Source organism: Gopherus flavomarginatus, chromosome 3, assembly GCF_025201925.1.
Source record: "Gopherus flavomarginatus isolate rGopFla2 chromosome 3, rGopFla2.mat.asm, whole genome shotgun sequence".
Lineage (NCBI taxonomy): Eukaryota > Metazoa > Chordata > Testudines > Testudinidae > Gopherus > Gopherus flavomarginatus.
The window spans coordinates 212487339-212510782 of record NC_066619.1 but is presented as its reverse complement, the minus strand read 5'-3'; the positions used below and the strand labels follow the sequence as shown (position 1 = coordinate 212510782).

At 44.0% G+C, this 23444-nt stretch overlaps 1 protein-coding gene across 7 annotated transcripts in view; it reads right to left on the bottom strand.

The window, feature by feature from the left end:
- PALLD (palladin, cytoskeletal associated protein) overlaps nucleotides 1-23444 on the bottom strand; it is a 338972-nt gene that overhangs the window by 22318 nt on the left and 293210 nt on the right. For all 7 annotated transcript variants that reach the window (XM_050946163.1, XM_050946157.1, XM_050946156.1 and 4 more), the window contains one exon: nucleotides 10179-10328. In XM_050946163.1, coding sequence (XP_050802120.1) covers nucleotides 10179-10328 — 150 coding nt within the window. The remainder of the gene's footprint in view (nucleotides 1-10178; nucleotides 10329-23444) is intronic.

Here is a 23444-nt window from a genome sequence, read left to right as displayed (position 1 = left end):
CTGCTTGCCGGCCGTAATGAAACTTTTGTGGTTTGTATGTGTAAGTAGAATTAGCTGTTAAGGATATCTGTATATCTGTGCTGTTAGATAAGAGGCAGAGACTGGTTCCAGCCGCCCCAAGGCTCCTGCTAGGGGAAACCCGTTGACCAGGAAACCTTGAACGCAAGGGGGACCAGTTGAGCCTCGCAATTTGTGTTTAATAAGATTAGTTGCTGCATTTATGATTACTAATAGCACCAATATCACTTTTACTAACCCCTGGGACGACCTGAATAATTACTGGGACTTAGAAAAATACCAGGGCCAGCTTCTATTTGTAATTGTAGTGTTTGTGTTATTTGTTCTAGTATTATATTGTAAGCCCAAGTTGTAACTAATCGTGTGGTCCCTTATCCTTATCTGTGACTCATTTAATAAATCCTCAATCTTTAACACTACGACTGATTGCTTGCGTTATCCCCGTCACTACCCTTGGGCACTTGTCACCCCCCCCAGGGCATCCAGTGATCAAACCTCCGCCCTATTCCAACGCTCATTACCCGGTAGATAACGGGCACCTGGTGGCCATATCGGTGGAGCAAGGGGCGAGAGCAATCTGTAATCAACATGGCGTCACGAACAGGATGCCTTCGGGAGGGTCAGTGCCCGTGGTGTAGTGGGGACCGTGAACAATCTGAGCTCGAGCAATTTCAACACCTGCAATTTCACCAAGTGGCCAGCAGACAGTCTGCGAAGCCCACCCTAGATTGGATTTGTATTATAGAATCAGGGTCAGGGTCAAAAAGTTATACGACCTCATTAACCCTGCCTGCCGTAGGATGTCTCCTCCATTGCCATCCCACCTTTAAATGTCAGCCGGCTGATAGTTCCCTGCAACCCCAGTGCACGGGGGTTGCAGAGACTAGTCGGACCGAGACACCGTCTGGCATTTGGAAGGAGTGTAGCCGTATCATAAAAAGATCCGGGGCCACCGTTCCCAAACTCATACCCCCGCCCCGGGTACAGCCGGGTGATCCAGCCCACGGGTTGTTAGTCCACTTAGTAAAGGAATTGGAACAGACCAGGCGGACAAAGAAACTTAGACCAGACGAGTATAAGTCGGAAGACGTGTCCACAGTCTTGTTCAGCGCATTAAACAAAGCGCTGGACCTCTGTGCGGTCCTTCATGGAAGCACTATGTTTGCTGCTAAACAAGCCGCTGCTAACGACACCGACAGCGCAGAGTGTGAGATAAGTGGCAAAGAGCAGGAGGATGGGAGACCACCCCCTTATGAAGCCCCCCCTTGCCCTTTAATTTATCCCGCACTCCCCTCAGCCCCACCTGCGCCTGAGAAGAAGGGGCAGATGGAGGCCATGCCCGTTGCTATCACCAAAAGTAAGGTGGATTATTATACAGGTCAGACAGTTACGACTACCGAGTACCGAACTCGCACCAAGGCGGAGATGAAGGAATTCTTAGCAGACACAAGGCGCAGGGAGGGCGAGGCACCCCTAGTGTGGCTGGGTCGTCTGGCCCTGGATCACGGGGCAGAGATGGTGGATAGGGAGGAAGCCGCTGTTCTGGCCAAAACGTCCAATTGGGCGTCGGGGTTCCCGGGTCATCATCTCTTGGGAAATGAGGTATGGCCGCTCACCACCCCGGCCGCGGCCGTCTTGGCCATGAAAGGCAGTTTTAAGGGACTGTATGTACCTCCCGGCAGCGTAAATACACCCCATGAGATCATCTGGGCTATTGCCGGAGCGTCCATCATAGTGTGGAACCCACAAACGGTACCGTTAAATTTAGACCAGCAACAGGTTCAGTCAGGTGTCCCCTTTATTTATGTCACAGACCCCACTCAAATTCCGGTCCAACGGGACGCGGTGGACTTGGCCGTAGATGGCGCCCCACCCATTGACACAGGGGGACTCCTGCTGTTGCATGGTTGGGTTGGGCAACCCCTTATTACCTTATATGAGGCCGTGTCCCGGCTCCGAATGCCACCAGCCCCGAAGAACCCCATTTCAGCCCTTCCAGCTGAGAGCCCTGTTAACAAGGGTCAGCCTAAACACCCTGAACGAACCAAGGCTGAAAGAGCACTTTTTGGGTTCCTGTTACATAAGGGGATCCCCAAGGAAGCACTGCGGAAGATGTCCGCTTCCCAGCAGCAAGATTTGGGGAAACAGTTAGGATGGAAGGACTGGGATGACTATTTGAGAACAAAAAACGAGTAGAGGCCGGGTGCGCCCCGGCCTCCACAGACACTTGGGATGATCGACCATATCACACCCTATTGGTAGCCGGTCCCAAACCCCCTTACACCCCTGTATCTTTTTTGTTGGACACCGGAGCTCAAATCTCTGTTATAAAATCCGATGTGCCCCATGTACCCACAAGTTCTACTATGTTTATTCAGGGTCTTAACAGTATTGAAGAAAAGCCTGTAGTCAGCTTTACTTTGATTCATAAGGGGTATAAGCGAAAAGTTAAGGCTTTGTTGGGAGGAACAAATTTGCTGGGGGTTGGGGATATCAAACGACTACGATTACAAAAACAAGTCTGTCAGGCTCTGCCTGTCACCCTGTCGCCCGAAGCCCCCCCCGCTTATTGCCCCGAACTTGTTAATAATAGTTCATGGAAATTCTCACCCATTCCCACGAAGCCTGAAGGCATCCCCCTGATTAAGCAACTCCTCGACCAATTATTAAAGGAGGGACGGATAACACAGGCGACCGCGTCAAATTATCTATCTCCCGGCTGGGGTATCCCCAAGCCCGGCAACCCCTCTGAATTTCGATTGGTCATTGACTATAGGCAGGCAAATAGCCGAGTCCGACACCTCCCATTCGCAGGCCCAGCCACCATTCCAGAAATACGGCAACAGCTAAGCGATGCCAGTGGGAGGTGGGCCTGCACCCTAGATTTAAAGGATATGTTCTATCAAATCCCGTTGGAGGACAAACCCCAAATCCTAAATTTCGCTTTCCAGGGCGCACAGTACCAGTGGAAGGTGTGCCCTCAAGGGTTCTGTAATTCCCCCACCTTGGCCACGTCCGCTCTTGCAAAAACCTTAAAGGGGGTAGAAGCCACTGGGGGCACCACCATTCTAGCCTATGTGGACGATATAATCATAATTGGGCCCAACGAACACATCGTCCAACACGTAACTAACACCGTGGTAGCCGAGCTAAGGGCCAATGGGTGGCGAATTAATGAGAGAAAAAGCCATCTCGTGCCCTCTCAAAGCTTTTCCTTCTTAGGCCAACATTATGACCCCTATAACTGTGGCCAACCCACCTCGGGGATTTTAGACCCTTGGGTTAAAGACCCACCCGAGAATAAAAAGCAACTGCAGAGACTTTTAGGCCTGATTAATTATCACCGACACTTCATTCCAGATAAACACCTTGTAGACCTGGAAACCATCCAGGGACCCCTCTCGTCCAAACGGAAACGGGAAATATGGAGTCCTGAGGCCCAAAAAAGCTTGGAACGAATAGCCACCTGGTTTGCCTCTAACCCACGGCTAGCGCGATATAAAAGGGATTCAGCTTTTATCATTATCCTTTTCTTTACACAACATCATTATGGGTACTCGGTATCACAAGACGGGCAACCGGTCTATAACTGGGCCCGACGGCTCAAGGGTCCTCAGTATCGATATGGACCCATAGGACTTATGTTACTAGCCGCAGGCGAGGCACGCATTTGGGCCCCGCTATCTAGTAAAGGGACCCTGATCGGCCCCGAGGTACACCTCATTCCATGGCTCACGCGGCTGCCCCCTCCCAGTTTTCACGGGACCAGCCTAACTTGGCAACAGCTGTGTTATTTGGGGGAAATCACGTGGCGGGAATGGACGCTTAAATCGCTGCCAAACGATGTCCGATTCCCAGCAGTTTCGGAGCCCTTGTGTATAGAAACAAAATATGACCCTTGGATTGTGTCTGATGGGGGCACTTCCCCGACCCCCCGGGCAGGAGTCCTCTGTGCTAAATGCGACCACTTTCAGGTTGATCTCCTTCCCCCGGGTTCATCGGCCCAGCATAGCGAAGTTCATGGGGTCCTTCTCGCTGCCCAGCACGTTACCCAGGCCCATTCCGTTTCTGCTCAGGTCGTATTGGGTATAGACTCACAATTTTGTCTCAGCATCCTCACGGGAGAGGCTAATCCCACAGCGTTCACGCCCCTGTGGGAGACTATTTTTGACCTCGTACGTAAGTTTTCCTGGCCCTGGTTTATAACCCATTGCCCATCACATCGTCCTGATTCTAACCCCCTCCACTCCGAATTGGATCACAGAATGAGGGAAATTCAAGCCCCCCAAGTGTGCCTGGGGCAGCAGCCCCAGCTAAACACCGACCCATTCCTCCGATGGCTTCATGAGGATTGGGGGCATTTGCCTAGCGGCCGCCTATACAATCAGTTAGCCCTAGGTGCTCAGGGAAAACCTGAGGTACGGCGGCAGGACTGTGAAAGAATCGTGCAGTCCTGCCTTAAGTGTGCACAAATCAAGTCCCAAAACCGCCCGCGTTACGAGCGGTGGGCGTACGCTGCGGAGTATTTCCCTCCTGGCGCGGTGTGGCAAATAGATTTAATGGGACCCCTACCTGGAGCCCGTCGCCATCCAAAGGCTCTGGTAGTGGTAGATTTGGGCTCCCGACAAACTCACTGTATCCCTCTAAATACCACCACGGCTGCGGCTGTGGCTGGGGCACTGCAACAGGTAGCCGCAGCATGGGGTGTGCCCTCCGAAGTTCAAGCAGATGGAGGACCCCCGTTTACCAGCAAACGTTTTGAAGCATTAGTGCTGGGATGGGGGGCTTCCCTCCATATTCACTTGAAGTATCACCCCGAAAGTAATGGTGTTGTAGAGCGGAAAATCGGGGTTCTGAAAACCATGATACGTTCAGTTAATCCCAACGCTGACTATAAGGGTTGGAGTGCACTATTACCGCAGGTTCTAATCTCTCTCAATGCAAACTATTCTCGTTGGCCTGAAATCAGCCCCAGACCTAGAGGCCCCTGGACTCCCGTATATCAGCCTGATCAACTAGTCTGGGTGGCTGAGCCACAGGCCTCAGGTCACCGAGAACCCTACGCTGCCCAAATTGTAAGTGCAGGTAAATATCCTAATACCTACACAATTGTGGATGCCCGGGGCACCCACACCTTGGTCCATCATAACTGGATAAGCAAGCGTTCCGAGTCAGGAACGAACTAACGGGGGCCAATAAGGCCGCCTTCTGTTTGTCTTGCAGCTCGCAATGGCAGCAGGAAAACGGGACGACAACCAGAAGGGCCCCGATCCGCGAAACTTAGGACAGCCGTATCCTGTAGATGAGAACGCCCATAAGCTTATGTTCGCGGCCTATTGGATCCAAGAAGTCCTGGGAGGAAACATCGACTTATCCTCACTGACATCTGACAACTGCCTTGCATGTTCCAATAGGCTGTCTGTAAATAGGCCTTTGTTTGATTTATTGCCGTTAGTGTTTAACTTTAGTAGTATTAATAGTCCCCTTAATTGTTCTTCTTCCTTTGCTCAGTGGCTCCCTATCGTGCAGTGGACAGGTTGTACAAATGATTATTTTAACCCCATCTCCCCCCGTGTCTTTCCTATTTTTAATAAAACTACGGCACGTTATCTAGGCCCACTCCCCTTGTCACCCGGACAGAGACCCATGGCGTCCCACTGTTGGGTGTTTTATGGCAATAAGGGACGACGAGGCCGGTCAAACTCACCCTACTGGGTAGGCACGTATCCAAACTGTTCCCAAACCCTTGTCTATGACAGCGTGTCCCACGGCAACGTTGTTATGGATCGGGACACCCCCCTGCCAATAATCAATAAAACTGTCGTGGAAATGGATGTCATGGTCCCACCCTTTAGCGACTTCTTTAACCCTCTTAGGCACACCTATTTTTATTTTAGTTGGGTTTTAAACAAATTAAGACCCGGTCACTTTTGGCTATGTGGCGAGACAGCCTTTGCGGCACTCCCCCCCAATCCCAAAGGTATATGTACCATTGGGTCTGTCCTAATAAAAGGGGGTGGTCTTTATGTCAAGACCTGGCAGCCCAGTTCGGCCGGGCGGGTTCGACGTTCTTGGGGATGGTGGGAGAGGGCAAGGGGTGCCTTGTCCTCTGTAGTATCTTCAGTGGTCTCATTTAACCCCGTGGGATATATGTTATTGCGTGAGCAAGTATTATTTCAATCGTTGGCTATTGAAACGCTAGCCAACACCACTGCAAAGGGCTTTAGCTTAGTTAATCAGCGGTTAGGTGAATTAGCAGATTATTCTTTTCAGAATCGCTTAATGATACAATTTTTGTTGCAATCACGGGATTTTTGTGAAACCCTCGTATCTATGTATCCACAGTTTAAAGATAAGTGCTGTATCTCTCTGTCTTCTATTTCTGGAAACTTAACTGAAGTGATTAATGACCTTCAGGCCTTGGGAACCGCTGTGCGTGAGTCCAGAGAGACCTTCCGCTTCTGGTCATGGCTGGAGTGGCTGGGCCTTGGAGCCTATAAGTCTTATTTTCAGGCCCTTTTTGTGTCGCTCGTGGTGGGCCTCTGCCTCCTCTGCCTCGGGTGTGCTTTTGTTAAGGCCTGTGTTCGGCGGATGGTGGGAAGTGCCCTTATTGCCTCGGCTGCTGAGACGCGTCCGCTCGTAGGAGCGGATGCTGACTCGGACACTGAGGTTTAGGTACATTGGGCGTTGTCGGCCGGAGCATGGGGGCATGTTAGACCCCCAAGTTGGGCCCCAGGGCCAGACAGCAGGTGCTCCGGCCTCCACCCCCCAACGGAATTTTCCCCCAGCCCCCAGAACTGCCACTGATCACATAGCTGCTCAGAAAGCAGAACTTGTAACAGGAAACAGCACTTTGCGGTCGGCCGACCTGAGGAGGGGAAGTTCCCCTCACGACGGTTGCTTCCTGGGTAGAGATGCTGGGGCCCGATTGCCTCCCTTGTATGGGCATGAGCCACTCGCGACCCCGCAATTGGCTTATCATAAATTATGACGAAAAATTCGTTATATATTCCTGACCCCCTCCTGGGGACGGGCGGAGAGAGAACTCGAATTCCCGTCGAACCGTATCCAGGCTTGATCAACCTGAAGCTCTCTCCTGGCTCACGCGTTTCCCAGAGCCTGACTGCTTGCCGGCCGTAATGAAACTTTTGTGGTTTGTATGTGTAAGTAGAATTAGCTGTTAAGGATATCTGTATATCTGTGCTGTTAGATAAGAGGCAGAGACTGGTTCCAGCCGCCCAAGGCTCCTGCTAGGGGAAACCCGTTGACCAGGAAACCTGAACGCAAGGGGGACCAGTTGAGCCTCGCAATTTGTGTTTAATAAGATTAGTTGCTGCATTTATGATTACTAATAGCACCAATATCACTTTTACTAACCCCTGGGACGACCTGAATAATTACTGGGACTTAGAAAAATACCAGGGCCAGCTTCTATTTGTAATTGTAGTGTTTGTGTTATTTGTTCTAGTATTATATTGCAAGCCCAAGTTGTAACTAATCGTGTGGTCCCTTATCCTTATCTGTGACTCATTTAATAAATCCTCAATCTTTAACACTACGACTGATTGCTTGCGTTATCCCCGTCACTACCCTTGGGCACTTGTCACCCCCCCCCAGGGCATCCAGTGATCAAACCTCCGCCCTATTCCAACGCTCATTACCCGGTAGATAATGGGCACCTGGTGGCCATATCGGTGGAGCAAGGGGCGAGAGCAATCTGTAATCAACACAAAGTTTGCTCCTCGGTTAAGATGTTCTATGCCAGGCTTTACAGTGAACCCAGTTTGTTGCCAGATTATAAATCCCAAATTTCAGGTTCCTATAGTGTAGATGCTTACTCAGTATTAACTACATGTGCAAGAATTGCGTATTTCCTATTTCTTCTTCCAAGATAAGCTGGTAAATCCTACATGTGTAAATTTCACAATATCAGTCCAGATCCTCAGCTGGCATAGCTCCTTTATATCAAATAACTATATCTACATCATCTGAGGATTAGCGTCATTGCCTTTTATTTTTAGATTTGTTTGGCGCTCATAAAATGAGGGGCTAATAGGACTGGCCAGAGTCCAGCAAAGTGCAGCAACACTGTGTAACCTGTACTAACACAGTTCTGCCAATCCACTAGAATCCTGTTTTGAGACCCATCCCTCTGTACAGTGCTTTAATACATATTCATGTACTATGCTTTTCCTGGAAAGAAGCTGCTAATTTTGCCTATGTTTGCGGTAGCTTTGAGATGTGGACAAATTTCCATTAGCATTAGGAGGATAAGCCAAACTTATTTCCATGTATGATGACTTAACCAACCTGGAATCCAAGTCTTCTGGTGTGAAAGGCTAGTGCATTAATCCACTGCTGCACTTTGCCTCCACTGAACTGCTAAATGCATAGTAGAAATAAACTAATGCTAGGAGACAATTATATTTACTTGGGACAGAACCATTCACATTTTTTTTCTATATTGCGTAATAACATAAACTTCCAAGTTGTGATCCAGGAGATCCAGAGGAGGATGCTTCTGGTTCTTGTCCAAAGTCAAGCAAACATGAGCAGAAGATTTTCTCATTAGTTCACATAGCTGTTTTCTCAGACTCCAAAACAGGGAATAAAGCAGAACTTTTTATTGTATTAAAGTAGCATTATTAAATGCCATCAGTTGCCAATTATGATTGTTTGGGTCACATCTCTGTCATCAATTTGGTCAGTAGCCTCTTGGTGATATTCAGATAAATAAACAAAAGTAGGTACTAAATGAACGTGTAAATCTCATCTAGTGACTGATCCAAAAAACCCCTAAGTTAATGGGAGTCTTTCAATTGACTTGCTTGGGTTTTGGATCAGGCCTCAAATGCTGAATCTAGGAGTTCTCAAAATGTAGTTCCTACCTTGGTGCAGTGGAGTGTGTTATTTTTTTTTATTCCAAACAAATCTGCTGTTTGCATTATTTATCATGCAAATGGGTAAGTGTATTACTTAGTTATTGTACAGTGCTTTCTGTACGAAGGAAGTTTCCAGCTTGTAAAGATTATCCAGGGACTTGTGGAACTATTTATATAATGTGGAAATAACATTTACATTTGAGAATTTTATCCAATACAGTCTGTGGTATCAAGGTCTAGCTTAAAGCTACAATTTGTATATATGTTGCAACTTGAGGAGGTATTGACAGCTAAAAAGCTATGCAAAAATGGAATTGTCATGCTAAGTAGCCTAGCAACATGCATAACAGAGCACAACACTCCTGTTTTGATTAAGTTGTGTCTTAATGATAGAGTTTGTTATTTTACAATGTAACTATTTGAGAGTTTGATCTTGGCAAGGTCCTCGGTGCTACAGAATACAATTATTAATTATTTCTCTAAGTTATGGTAATGCTTTAGTCTCTCATGGCTTGAATTCAAGCAGTGTTGCCTTCAGCTTGCTAAAATAGGAAAAAGTGGGTTGAAAAAATGACTTCTAGTGTTCTTAGCCTGTGATTTCAGGCATTATGTCCACCGTGTTACTTTTTCAATGTGTGTGATAATAGGTTTCTGTTATGCACCACACCTCTAGTTCATTAGCTACAGCATATGTAAAGAATCACTCAGATTACAAAAACAATATCATGCGAGTTTCAGAAGAACATACAGTGAAGACCATGGGATGTTTCCTACACATCAGGCTGCCACATTACACATATTACTTGCTATAATCCTTGGCTTTTGTTAGATTGCATTTCAGCCTTATTATTTTAATGTAGTTTTAGGTCCTGAATCTAAAAGCCTTACTCATAGTCAGACGCACAACTGATCCACATAGTCCTGTTGGTTTCAGTGGGACTAACTGTGTCAGTAAGTGCCATCAGCGGAAGTGTAACCAACAACTTAGCTGTGTTGAGTTACTTCTGCTGGGAACCTTGCCTATTTTACCTTGCATAATATTTACTTAAGGCATGCTCTGTCAAGACATTTAGACAGTGTCAGCTGAAGGCAAAGAAATAACAATGAAAAACAACCATTCCATAGCATTTTCCCCTAAACATAGAGGCACAGTGGTCCCACCCTGCTGATGAAGTCTAAGTATTACATACTTTAAAATGACTTCATCTCTAATTAAATTGCACAACTGTTAGAGGAGTTTACAGAAGCATGCTACTCTGCAGCCAAACTTCCATTTACCTGGGGGTTGGCAGCCATGATAGTGTAATTCCCATCGTCATCCAGGGTGGAAGCTGTAGTGTGGAGAGAGCAGGTCCCATCTGGTTCTCTTTGAATTCTGTAGTGATCACTTCTTTTAGAGATTTGCTTCCCATCTTTGAACCAATAAATCTGTAGCAGAAAACAAAGGGTGGATGATCAGAAGTAGGTGGGTATTGGCATCATTTCTCATTTAACAATGGTAGCAACTCTCAACTGTTGAAAACCTCACTAGCGTGGATAGAAAGAAAACCTCTTCCTATCCACTACTAAAAGGAGTACAGAACTGTGCTGGGTCCTGAATCCATGAACTGGATGTAATAAATGTTTCAGGTACAGAATTCTAATCTTCAGAAGGGAAAGCACAAACATTTACACGGGGAAGTTAGATCGGAGGGTAGTATTCGGTTTCCAAAAAGCAAGTGACAATTGAGCACTTACAGAAATGTTCCAGATCAAAAAAGTTTCCTGTATTTTATTTAAATCTGAAGTTGGAAAAATAATTTAAGAATATTAATGCTTTTTTTTTCCGAGTGGGAAAAAAACCCATGATGGTTACAGGAATGATCATTCTGATGAGTCAGTATAAAAACAAGTGATAATTACATTTTATAAGTCACACTTTTACTAGATGCTCATTTGTGACCGTAAGCACCCCAAAGTCACACCCCACACACTTCTGTAATAATTTTTGTACAAAACATGCCTTATGAGGTATCATTTGAAAGCTAATAACTCACTGATCCTTAACTGTTCTTGAATGATGTATGTAAATAGTGGGTTTTGAGAGTTATAGATACATGTTAGAATTATGACTCACATGTGATTAAACCAGGCATGTCAGGGGGAGTTGGTGAACAGTCTGCCTTAAACAAATAAATGTCAATTGATTGTCCAGCCCAATCTTCAGGAAAAGACAATGAAGGTCTGTATTTACATATAAGCAGTAAACAGGACCATCCAGACAGCAGGGAGATGAAAGGGCATGGAGCTTCCTTCATCACCAGACTCCATGTTGTTTTCTTCACAGCTTGAATAAACTTTACTTTGAGGGTTAATCCTCAGAAGAATCCATTTCAAAGGTTTACTGGTCTATCAAGGCAGGGCGGTCTGAACCTCAAGTGATAAGCAATTGAGTCAACTGATAGTATACAATATTACTGTGTTATTTGCTTGTAGCCCTTTCTAACATTATTCCTTTAGTTGGCATCACATAAGCTATGCCCTATTGTTAATAAATTTGTTTTATTTTTACTATAAAACAACTCAGTGCTGTGTTTAAAGGGAAGGGTGTGTATTTACCCCAGTTAAGTTAATGGGCTTTGATGTGCTTGTCTCTCTCTAAAGGAACAAACGGACATTATTATTTCTCTGAACTGTCCAGGAGAGGGCTGGACATTGCAGCACACACAGTTCTAGGAAAGTCTGGGACTCAGCATGTGTTGGGGTCACACTGCAAATAGTAACCAAGACTGGTGGAAGCCAGAGTGGGGCTGCAGACTGGCTGCTGGGTTCAGGGCTTCTGAACCAGAGCTGTCTAGCACACAGATATTTCAGAGTGCAACCTGCATGCTTGTAGGCTCATTGTGAATGTCCCAGTCTAGAAGATACAGCAGCAAAGCACTGTAAAGCATCTAGGGTTTCAGAGCAAGTGATGAGACAACCTCTCACTGGCCTGGATTGCCTCCCAAGGCTCATCATACCCTTACAGTGACCAGTCTGAACCAAATAACCACAAAGAGGCATGATACTCAAACTCACACTCTCCAGTTCAATAGCTAATGTAACAACTTTTCTCTTGAAATTTTAATTGTTGAATAACATGCTTAATCATTCCCAGAAGAGAAAGATATATCCCACCTTAATATAAGTGTAGGACTTAACACTCTATTATTGTCTAAATATTATTGTATCAAAATTTAATAGGCTTCTATAGAAATACTCTAAAAATGTCATAGGAAATGCCAACATTTTAATTCAAAGTATAGAACTTCAGAGAACTACATCCCAACTATATAATGGCTTAAAGTTCTACAGAATGGTTAACTTCTCTATTAAAGAAAAGAGGACCTTTCTATAGGGTTTTAAATATATACATATATTATTCTCAGGCTAATATGTAAGACCTGGTTTTAGTGTACCATAAAGAGGGTCCTACCAAATTCATGACCATGAAACACATCACAGACCATGAAATCTGGTCTTTTGTGTGCTTTTACTATACAGATTTACTATACTATACAGATTTACAGGGGAGACCAGGATTTCTCAAATTGGGGGTCCTGACCCAAAAGGGAGTTGCAGGAGGTTATGGTATTACCACCCTTACTTCTTCATTACTTTCAGAGCTGGGCAGCCAAACAGCAGCACCTGTTGGCCAAGGTGCCCAGCTCTTAAGGCAGCAGCCTGCCAGCAGCAGCACAGAAGTAAGGGTGGCAATACCATAATATGCCACCCTTATTTCTGTTCTGCTGCCTTCAGAGCTGGGTGGCCACAGCATGGCAGCTGCTGACTGAGGGCCCAGTTTTACAGGTAGCAGTGCAGAGGTAAGGCTGGCAATACCATACCATGTCATCCTTACTTCTGTGCTGCTGCTGGTGGCAGCCCTGCCTTCAGTGGTGGGCTCCCGACCAGCAGCCGCCGCTCTCCAACTGCCCAGCGCTGAAGGCTGCACCGCTGCCAGCAGCAGTGCAGAAGTAAGAGTAATGGTATCCCCACCCCAACTCCTTTTTGGGTCAAGATCCTGAGGCTTTCTTCTGGCAACTAACAGAAATTACTAGATCACAGGTCCTGGTTCTCATGGGAGACTTCAATCACCCTGATATCTGTTGGGAGAGCAATACAGCAGTGCACAGACAATCCAGGATATTTTTGGAAAGTGTAGGGGACAGTTTCCTCGTACAAGTGCTGGAGGAACCAACCATGAGATGGTAGAGTTCAGGATCCTGGCACAAGGAAGAAAGGAGAGCAGCAGAATATGGACCCTGGACTTCAGAAAAGCAGACTGACTCCCTTAGGGAACTGATGGGCAGGATCTCCTGGGAGAATAAAGTCCAGGAGAGCTGGCTGTATTTTAAAGAATCCTTTTTGAGGTTGCAGGAACAAACCATCACGATGTGTAGAAAGAATAGTAAATATGGCAGGCGACCAGTTTGGCTTAACAGTGACATCCTTGCTGATCTTAAACATAAAAACGAAGCTTACAAGAAGTGGAAGATTGGACAAATGACCAGGGAGGAGTATAAAGATATTGCTCAGGCATGCAGGAGAGTGAAATCAGGAAGGCCAAATCACACTTGGAGTTGCAGCTAGCAAGAGATGTTAAGAGTAACAAGAAGGGTTTCTTCAGGTATGTTAGCAACAAGAAGAAAGTCAAGGAAAGTGTGGGCCACTTACTGAGTGGGAGAGGCAACCTAGTGACAGAGTATGTGGAAAAAGCTAATGTACTTAATGCTTTTTTTGCCTCTGTCTTCAGGAACAAGGTCAGCTCCCAGACTGCTGCACTGGGCAGCACAGCATGGGGAGGAGGTGACCAGCCCTCTGTGGAGAAAGAAGTGGTTTGGGACTATTTAGAAAAGCTGGACAAGCACAAGTCCATGGGGCTGGATGCACTGCATCTGAGGGTGCTAAAGGAGTTGGCGGATGTGATTGCAGAGCCATTGGCCATTATCTTTGAAAACTCATGGCAATTGGGGGAGGTCCCAGATGATGGGAAAAAGGCTAATGTTGTGCCCATCTTTTAAAAAGGGAAGGAGAAGGATCCAGGGAACTACAGGCCAGTCAGCCTCACCTCAGTCCCTAGAAAAATCATGGAGCTGGTCCTCAAGGAGTCAATTCTGAAGCACTTAGAGGAGAGGAAAGTGATCAGGAACAGTCAGCATGGATTCACCAAGGGCAAGTCATGCCTGACTAATGTAATTTCCTTCTATGACAAGATAATTGGCTCTGTGGATGAGGGAAAAGCAGTGGATGTGTTATTCCTTAACTTTAGCAAAGCTTTTGATACGGTCTCCCACAGTATTCTTGCCATCAAGTTAAAGAAGTATGGGCTGGATGAATGGACTATAAGGTGGATAGAAAGCTGGCTAGATCATCGGGCTCAACGGGTAGTGATCAATGGCTTGATGTCTAGTTGGCAGCCGGTATCAAGTGGAGTGCCCCAAGGGTCGGTCCTGGGGCCGGTTTTGTTCAGTATCTTCATTACTGATCTGGAGGATGGCGTGGACTGCACCCTCAGCAAGTTTGCAGATGACACTAAACTGGGAGGAGTGATAGGTACGCTGGAGGGTAGTGACAGGATACAGAGGGACCTAGACAAATTAGAGGATTGGGCCAAAAGAAATCTCATGAGGTTTAACAAGGACAAATGCAGAGTCCTGCACTTAGGACTGAAGAATCCCATGCACTGCTGCAGACTAGGGAATGAGTGGCTAGGCAGCAGTTCTGCAGAAAAGGACCTAGGGGTTACAGAGGACGAGAAGCTGGATATGAGTTGACAGTGTGCTCTTGTTGCCAAGAAAGCTAATGGCATTTTGGGTTGTATAGGGTCATTGACAGCAGATTGAAGGATGTGATCATTCCTCCCCCTCATCTGGATTACTGTGTCCAGTTTTGGGCCCCACACTACAAGAAGGATGTGGAAAAATTGGAAAGAGTCCAGCGGAGGGCAACAAAAATGATTAGGGGGCTGGAGCACATGACTTATGAGGAAAGGCTGAGGGAACTTGAATTGTTTAGTCTGCAAAAGAGAAGAATGAGGGGCGATTTTATAGCTGCTTTCAACTACCTGAAAGGGGGTTCCAAAGAGGATGGCTCCTAGACTGTTCTTAGTGGTACCAGATGACAGAACAGGGAGTAATGGTCTCAAGTTGCAGTGGGGAAGGTTTAGGTTGGATATTAGGAAAAACTTTTTCATTAGGAGGGTGGTGAAGCACTGGAATGGGTTATCTAGGGAGGTGGTGGAATCTCCTTCCTTAGAGGTTTTTAAGGTCAGGCTTGACAAAGCCCCGGTTGGGATGATTTAGTTGGGGATTGGTCCTGCTTTGAGCAGGGGGGTTGTCATAAACAGATAGTTAAGGGTAAATGTTTCTTTTACCTGTAAAGGGTTAACAAACAGAGGACCAATCAGGAGACAAGATACTTTCAAATCTCGGTGGAGGGAAGCCTTTGTTTGTGTTTTTTGGGTTTTGCTTTGTTCTCTCTGGGTCCTGAAAGGGACTAGACGTGCAGCTAGGTTTCTTGCCAATCTCCCTGCTACAGTCTCTTATATATTCAGAATAGTGAGTATTAAGTAGGAAAGGCGGTTATAGTCTTTTGATTGTTTTCTGTATTTGCAAATGTGTATGTTGCTGGAAGTATTTTAAATTGTATTTTGCTGGGGGGAGGCTTCTCTCTAGTGTCTTAAGCTGAAAGACCCTGTAACTTTTACCATCTAAATTACAGAGACAGCTTTTACTTTTTTTCCTTTCTTTTTATTAAAAGTTTTGCTTTTTAAGACCTGTTTGATTTTTTCCCCTTGTTGAGGCTTAAGGGAATTGAGTCTGTACTTACCAGGGAATTGGTGGGGGACAGGGAGAGAGAAGGGAGGGGGGAAGGGTGGAATCCCTTTGTTTTAGATTCACGGAGCTTGAATCTGTCTGTCTCTCCAGGATAGCCCAGGGAGGGAAAGCCTGAGAAGGAGAGAGAAGGGGGAGAAAAAACCTGATTTCTCTGTGTTGTGATTCAAGGAGTTTGAATCATGGTGATCTCCTAGTGTACCCAGGGCGGGAAAGATCTGTGAGAAAGAAAGGAGGGGGAAGGGAAATGGTTTATTCCCCTTTGTTGTGAGACTCAAGGAATATGGGTCTTGAGGTCCCCAGGGAAGGTTTTTTGGGGGGACCAGAGTCCCCCAAAACACTATATTTTTGGGTGGTGGCAGCTTATCAGATCTAAGCTGGTAATTAAGCTTAGAGGAATTCATGCTGGTACCCCATTTTTTGGATTCTAAGGTTTAGATTGGGGAATTATATCATGACAGGGTTGGACTAGATGACCTCCTGAGGTCCCTTCCAACCCTGATATTCTATGATTCTGTGATATTTACAGCACTGAAATTTCAGATTTAAATAGCTGAAATCATGAAACTTACAATTTTTAAAATCCTATGACTGTGAAATTGACCAAAATGGACTGTGAATTTGGTAGGGCCCGAAGTATAGGACAAAATTCAAGACAGATGTAACCAGAAAAAAACATCTGCTTCATTTTTGTATCCATTTCATAAATCCAGTTTTCAAAAGCCTCCAGCACAAACAAAAAAGAGATTTGGAAATTGTGACCAAAGGTTAAAAGTACAAAATTTTCAAAAGTGCTTTAGTCACTTAGGCCCAGATCCTCAAAGGTGTTTAGGCACCTAACTCCCATTGATTAATTGCCTAAAAGCCTTTGAGGATCTGGACCTTTAGTGGTTTGGAACATTTTACCCATGATGCCTAAAGTTAGACTCCTAAAACCATATTTAGGCTTCTAAATACATGGCCTCTTTTTCAAAAATGCTGACCGCTCAGCAGCTTCTGTTGAAGTCAATGAACGCTCAACATTTCTGAAAAAGAGGTCACTTAGGTGCCTAAATATGGGTTTAGGAGCTTAATTTAAGGCATTTATTTCTGAAAATTGTTTGCCCCTGTATCTGGCCTAGTTTTATTACAAAATGCCACTCACCACTAAATTTCAATTACCCATAATTAGGGCTCCATGTCTGTCTTGGAGGTTGTGGAAGTCACGGATTCTGTGACTTTCTGTGACTTATGCAGGGATCAGTGTGGCTGACCCCAGGGCTGCCCAAGCAGCTGGCTCTGGGGCCAGCTGCTCAGGTGGCCCCTGGCACAGCCACACCAGCCGCTGCTCCAGTGACCCGGACAACAGTCCCCGGACCCGGCTAACTGGTGCTGCTGACCCCAGGCATTCCCCCTAGAAATGCCATGTCCCTCCAAGATTTAACAACAGGTATTTTTAGTATAAGTCATGGACAGGTCACAGGCTGTGAAATTTTGTTTATTGCCCATGACTTTTACTAAAAATACCTGTGACTTAATTGTAGTCTTACCCATAACAGACCAGGAGCAACTGTTAGTATGCCAAAAGAGAGCAGGAGTATTCTATTTGCATAAACATTACAAGAAGTTGCAATTAGCAGACTTACCATTGGGGTCTGTACAGTTGAATCTAAGGAAATGAGACGCTCCCTTAGGTAAACTTCTGTCATAAAAAGATATACAGATAAGAAAAGGAATTGTGGAATTACACAGCGGAGCACTGGACAAAGTAGATCAAGATAGGAGGGGAAGCTCATTAATTCTGATGGCTGCCATTATCTGTCTCCACATTAAGCAGGAACGTGGCGCATCATCATTTTGTGGTGATGAGAGGCAGCAAAAAGAATAGAATGGGTTCAAGAAAATAAATGCATTTGACAGGGGTTCTTATCCCCCAAAGGAGTCAGCAGCAAGCTAAACAGAAGTGTGCTGGGATGTGCTACATCCCTGATGCTCCTCAGTATCTGCTAGGATGGAGAATCTGTACTGATTCAAAAACAAAAAGGAGAGGGCCTGGAGCTCTACCCTGAAATATATGCTGCAAAAGAGATTTTATGTCAAATCTATGATGTATTTGTGTTTCCTTCCCTCTCCCTCCTCAAGGGAAGAGGGAGCTGCTGGGACAATTTCCTGCCTCTGCAGCTAGCCTGGAGAGAAGGCAAATAGAGAACTTGCGTCTAGGGCCATAATTCTGCCATTAGGTTCTCCTCTGACTAGTGGGAAAAACTGGAAGCTCCAGGAACAAGCTCCTCTCATGGCTGGGCAGTCCTCACTTCATCACCCAGATAAGAAGGGAGGGGAAGTTCTCCCTGTGCTCTCCCTTGCCTTAATATCTGTAGAAAAGAGTTGGGGGCAAAGTAAGTCTAAAACCACTTATCTTATCTGCTTTGACTGTCTCCATTTTCTTTCTATGCCTGACTGGCTGCAAGAGTGAGTACAAGGAATACAGGATGTCCTTGGAAGGCAGCTCCACCAACCCAGACGAAGGGCTTTGTGGGTTAATTCCCAGCTGAGGATCAGAAGGAGCTGAGGGAAGCACTAGTGGCCGGAAGCAAATCAGGAGCAGATTAGCCTATACACATACCTTACACAGGGAAGTCAAGAAGGCTGTGCAGACCAAAAGCCAGGACAGGAAGCTCTAGGAAGAATAGAAGAGCTACCCCGTATGGCTTCTTTTGAGTTTACTGCTTGTATAAGTGCATGGAAGGAATGCAGCTACAGACTTATCAAGCTGGTGTCAATCTGGGTTTAACCAGAACCCTGCAACAAAAACCTATCAGGAGAGGGTGATTTGTGTTCAAATTTGAACCTCTGGTGAATTCACTTTCTCTCTCATTGTTTCTCTCTAAGCCCTGCTATACAACCTGTATTTCCATTCAAAGAACTTTCCCACTTAGAAGAAAATATATGCATTCACAGTGTTATCATAGCCTATGGATGAAGGAAAAAGGGCTACATCCACTTACTATATGTGGGCTGATGTGTTAGAACAATAAATGAATATGGATTTCTTTTTTACAGTACAGTACATATAGAGTGAAATTTTTCTTCCCCTAGTCATGAAACCAATGGGATTATTAGCATAAGGCAGGCAAGGTTGTCTGGAATGTTATTTCTGTAGTGAGAACTCAGTGATTTAGTGAGAAAAATGTGTTCGGAAGTTTTCCAACAACAGTCAAGCGACAAAGCAGAGCAAGATTCCAGTTAGATTACAATCTTCTAGGTTCTTCATAGCTGCCAACTCTTCAAAGCCAATAATTCATTCATTTGGGGGAGTAAATGAAGGACACTTTTAAATTTCACTGAAATACAATAGACTAGGCGAACTGAGTGGAAATTTCCTTTAAAAATAGTTACCATGTCTGTTTCTTGTATTGACAGGCATTATATGTCACTATAAATGATTTCATTTCCTCAATAGCTGGTTATGCTAGTTTCCCATTTTGTCTGTCAGCAGGGTTGCAGAAAATCTATGGTGTTAACAGATTTGGTAATGTTTTCTCATTTGCTGACAGAGCTTTTACTGGAGACAAATGATATTTGATCATTTATAAACATAAGCTAATGGTTCTGAAGAAGGACAAAGCTGCAAAAATGAGTTTTAACTTGCATGCTTCACATGTTTCATAATGTTACTTGACATTAGTTGGGCTTGCATTAAATGGTAATTATTTTGTAACACACTTCTCTCATCAGAGAATCAAGAGACATGCCAAGAATTATTCAGCAGAGGCACATATTAACTGTACCTGTTGTCCCAACTTGATACACTGATTGCTTAATACTCACTTCCACCAGGTAGTAAAAAAGTTCCCATCTATGGCTTTTTATTCTGAGTGAATTTTTAATGGAACCCTTATCTGTTGTGGGTTGATAAGTAATGGTACCATCACTATTTCTACTGGAAACAAGGGCCACCCATATGGTAAAATATTTTCCTCATATGATACCTTGTAATAAAAGGTACTATTATGTAGTCAATGACCTTACATTTGGATATTGTATATTTTTAATAGATTTTCAAAAACTCTGTAAGCAAATATATTAAAAAAATGGTAGTGATTTTCAACCATGTACCGCAGATTCAGTTATTTTTAAACTGTGAATGACATCCATCCGTGTGCAGAGAGGCCCACACAAGGTCTATGCACACTCAAGTCTCACATAACTCCTTATTTTGATGTGAATATTTCTCTGTATGGAATTATCATAATCATAAAGACAAATATCCCTCAAAAAGCACATTTCCTCTCTCACACACATTGATTCCCACTTTAACCAGAAAACTATCATGATAGTTATAATCAAAGGAAATTCAGATTTTAGAAACATATCTAAAAACCAGAATTTGCACATCAGTATTCAACTTATATGGCATGTTCAGAAAAAAGAAAAATCAAACCAATAATCCTACTTACAAAGATCCCTTGTAATGAATGCCAGATTTTAGACACACCACAGTACCTCCCAAATCTATTCTTTCAAAGACTATTTGGGAAAAAAGGTGATTCAAGTTGAGTAAATAGTTTCCAGACTTTCATTTGCCACTGTCAACATTTCCAGTATCAGGAAATGGCAGTATAGGAGCTCATCTCAACCATCAACCGTTATTGCCATCTTAGCATACTTAAGCAGATAAGGGAAATAACATGTTCTGGTAATTCCAGAGAAGTCCAGTTGACAAGAAGTTACCCAACAGCAGTGGAAATGATTCCACCCCTGGCAACTGAGCAAATCACACATGAAGCATCTCCAAGCAAACTGAATAAAAGGTCATAGCCCCAGCAGTGAGGATGACAGACCACTTTCAGTTTATATATTTTTAATATAATGGAGAAATGGAGCATAATATCCCTATCAAAACATACTCACATCAAATAATGCACTAATTTGGAATGCAGTATTTTCAGGGAACAGCCAACTGAATGCTCTCCAAATATAGGGAATGACCATAGTTCACTATGGGCCACCCAAACTGTGATTCGTAAGCCGTGGGCAAAAAGCACACTTCTCCATCAGACCACACACCCAACTACAGTAACCTAATGTCGTTGGAAACTTTTCTGTCCTGAATCATCTTCTCATATTAATCAGCGTCCATCAAAGTCAATAAGAATTGGATCAGGCCTGAAGTTGGTCCTGGCTCCGTAATGGACTAACCCATACCACACTGAGCTTTGTACATTTTAATTTAGGAAACTTAATTTTTTAAATACTATCTGTGGTTAATTAAAAACTCCCGCTTTGATCTCTTCTATGTGCAGTGCTGCCCACTTGTTTGCATCACTGTGTTTCTCATTCTGTACACACACAAGTATTGACGAGAAAAATTAGATTGAGGAAAGCCAATTCTAAGCATTGCTCTCAGCCTCCCAAGGTCCAAATGTGGGACTAAGCTAAAACGAAGTACAAGAACAAATAGTACACAAACTGAAAAGGCTATGGGATTATTTTCTTCAACATAAATAACCATAAAACTTTTTATGATTCAGCCATTCTAAAGTCAATCTACACTAGTGAAAAGTACAGCAGCATCAAGTACATGAAGTGGAATTAAATTTGAGTTTCGGAGAGAGAATACAAAATTAAAAGAAGCCTGGGGTATGTAATCCACGGCTGCTGAGTTGGTTCTTGAGATCCAGTAACATCTCCTCAGTTTCCTAAGAATTTAAGCTTTTATTTTATTTTTTATTTAAGTGAGTTTCAACAGTGCTCAGTGTTGGCTTAATTGACTTCCATTGGAGCAAAGTGTTTTTTGAAATCACACACTAATATTTAACTATGATGGCTGTGAAGAAAACATATCATTATTCTCTATCTTCCTGAGTCCACAGTCTCTCAGTCTGAATCAAGAGCTCAGAGATATAACCTTCCACTAATTTTTCAATGGGGTGTTGAATCTGATGTCTAATTATATCAGTTTATATATGTCATTATGGTTATCTGGTTACTGCAAGAAGGCAATATCCCTTTGGGATTTGCCATGATTACAACGATGATGACTATAGTTAAGCAGTTAACTATAACATGGAAATCCAGTGTGGACTGCACTTAAACACCACCAGGATACATTCTTTAGGATTACATAAAGTATTAGAGATGGAAAGGTATTAGGTCTGTGATACACAATTTGTGGCTACTCATTTCAATCTCTTTCTAGATAAGCAGACTACCAGTAAAGAATAGGTGAAAAAGTAGGAAACACAGCCATGTTCTAGATAAAATGAACAGATCAGAAGGTTTCAGGAGCAGCAGGCCAGGAAAGCTTTCGTAAGTTACATAAAGAGAGCTGCTATTTGTAAAAGTCTTTTTGGAAGTACCTATGTTTGTGAATAGATATTTCTATTTGGACTCTGCAGGGATCAAAGTGACCACAGCATTGCGTAACAGACTCAAACTGTTCAAAAATAAAGCTCAGAAATAAAGCTGAACAAGAAATTGCTTTCAGAGAAGCTGCACCAGTTTTCCCAGCTCTAGTCCTTTCCTGGCAACACTCCAAACATATTTGGTCTTTCGATAATTTTGTGTAACACTGCATTCTAACAGCACTCTATAAACACATTTTAAAAATGTATATTTTCCTCAAACTAAAGTCCTAATACATTTATTATGTAAATTATGTAGCCCCTTGCATTTCTGGCAACTTACCAATGTGGCCTTCACTGCTGTGAAGGCTGGGCTTCAATGGGATAATCTAAATGAAAAACAGTATCTAGCCACAAGGGGACACTGTGACGACCTGCCGCACATTACTGCTTTCCTCCCATCTTCTCCTACCCAGCAGGACAATTATGAAGGTACTTGGTTTATGAATGAAGCCAACAAGGAATCAGTGATGCTTTTGTTTTCCAGTTACCTAAATAGGTCAGCAGATTACTGATTAATCATTAAAATTACTAAGCACAGCGTACTAAACAGGACATTTTCCTCCACGCTATTTACCTAGTATCAACAGAGATTTAACATTTTCTCAAAGGAAACCCATCCTGAGTGCTGTGCACCAAACCAGGAGATGCTATATTGTTATTTTTTGAACTGTAAAAATCTAAAAGAAAAACAGTGATGCTTGGCAGAAATCTTTGCCCAGTCAATGATAGTTTCCTTTGACAAGACTTCACTGAAAGGTATGGTGACCTTTGAGAAGATTTTCAGATGAACAACAAGCTTCTGTCATTAAAAAATAAAAATTACAGAAGCATGAGGAGCACCATTACAATGTATCAGAAACACATGGGACAATTTTTGTAAGTAACTTAGGCATCTAAGTCTCATTTTCAAAAGTGACCCAAATATCATTGACTCTCAATGACAATTAAGCTCCTAAATCACTTTTGAAAATGGTTCTTAGGTGCTTTGGAATTTTTTACCCCCATTATATATGGCTAAGATGAATGGGAGATCATTAGCTGTGCATCTTTAGAGATAAACCCCAAGATGCAGACTCTCAGCTGACGCAAATCACCATAACTTCACTGGCTTCAACAGAGCTATGACAATTTCTGCCACCTGATTGGGGGGCATGAATCAGTGTTCACGTTGCATTCCCCATCAGTACCCATGGCCCAGGCTGTGGAAGGTAATGATCCAACCAGTGGACCAAATTCGGTGATGATGTTCACGTGGCACCTGAGGCACATGGCACATATGCTAAGAAGAAGATGCCACCTGAGGACCT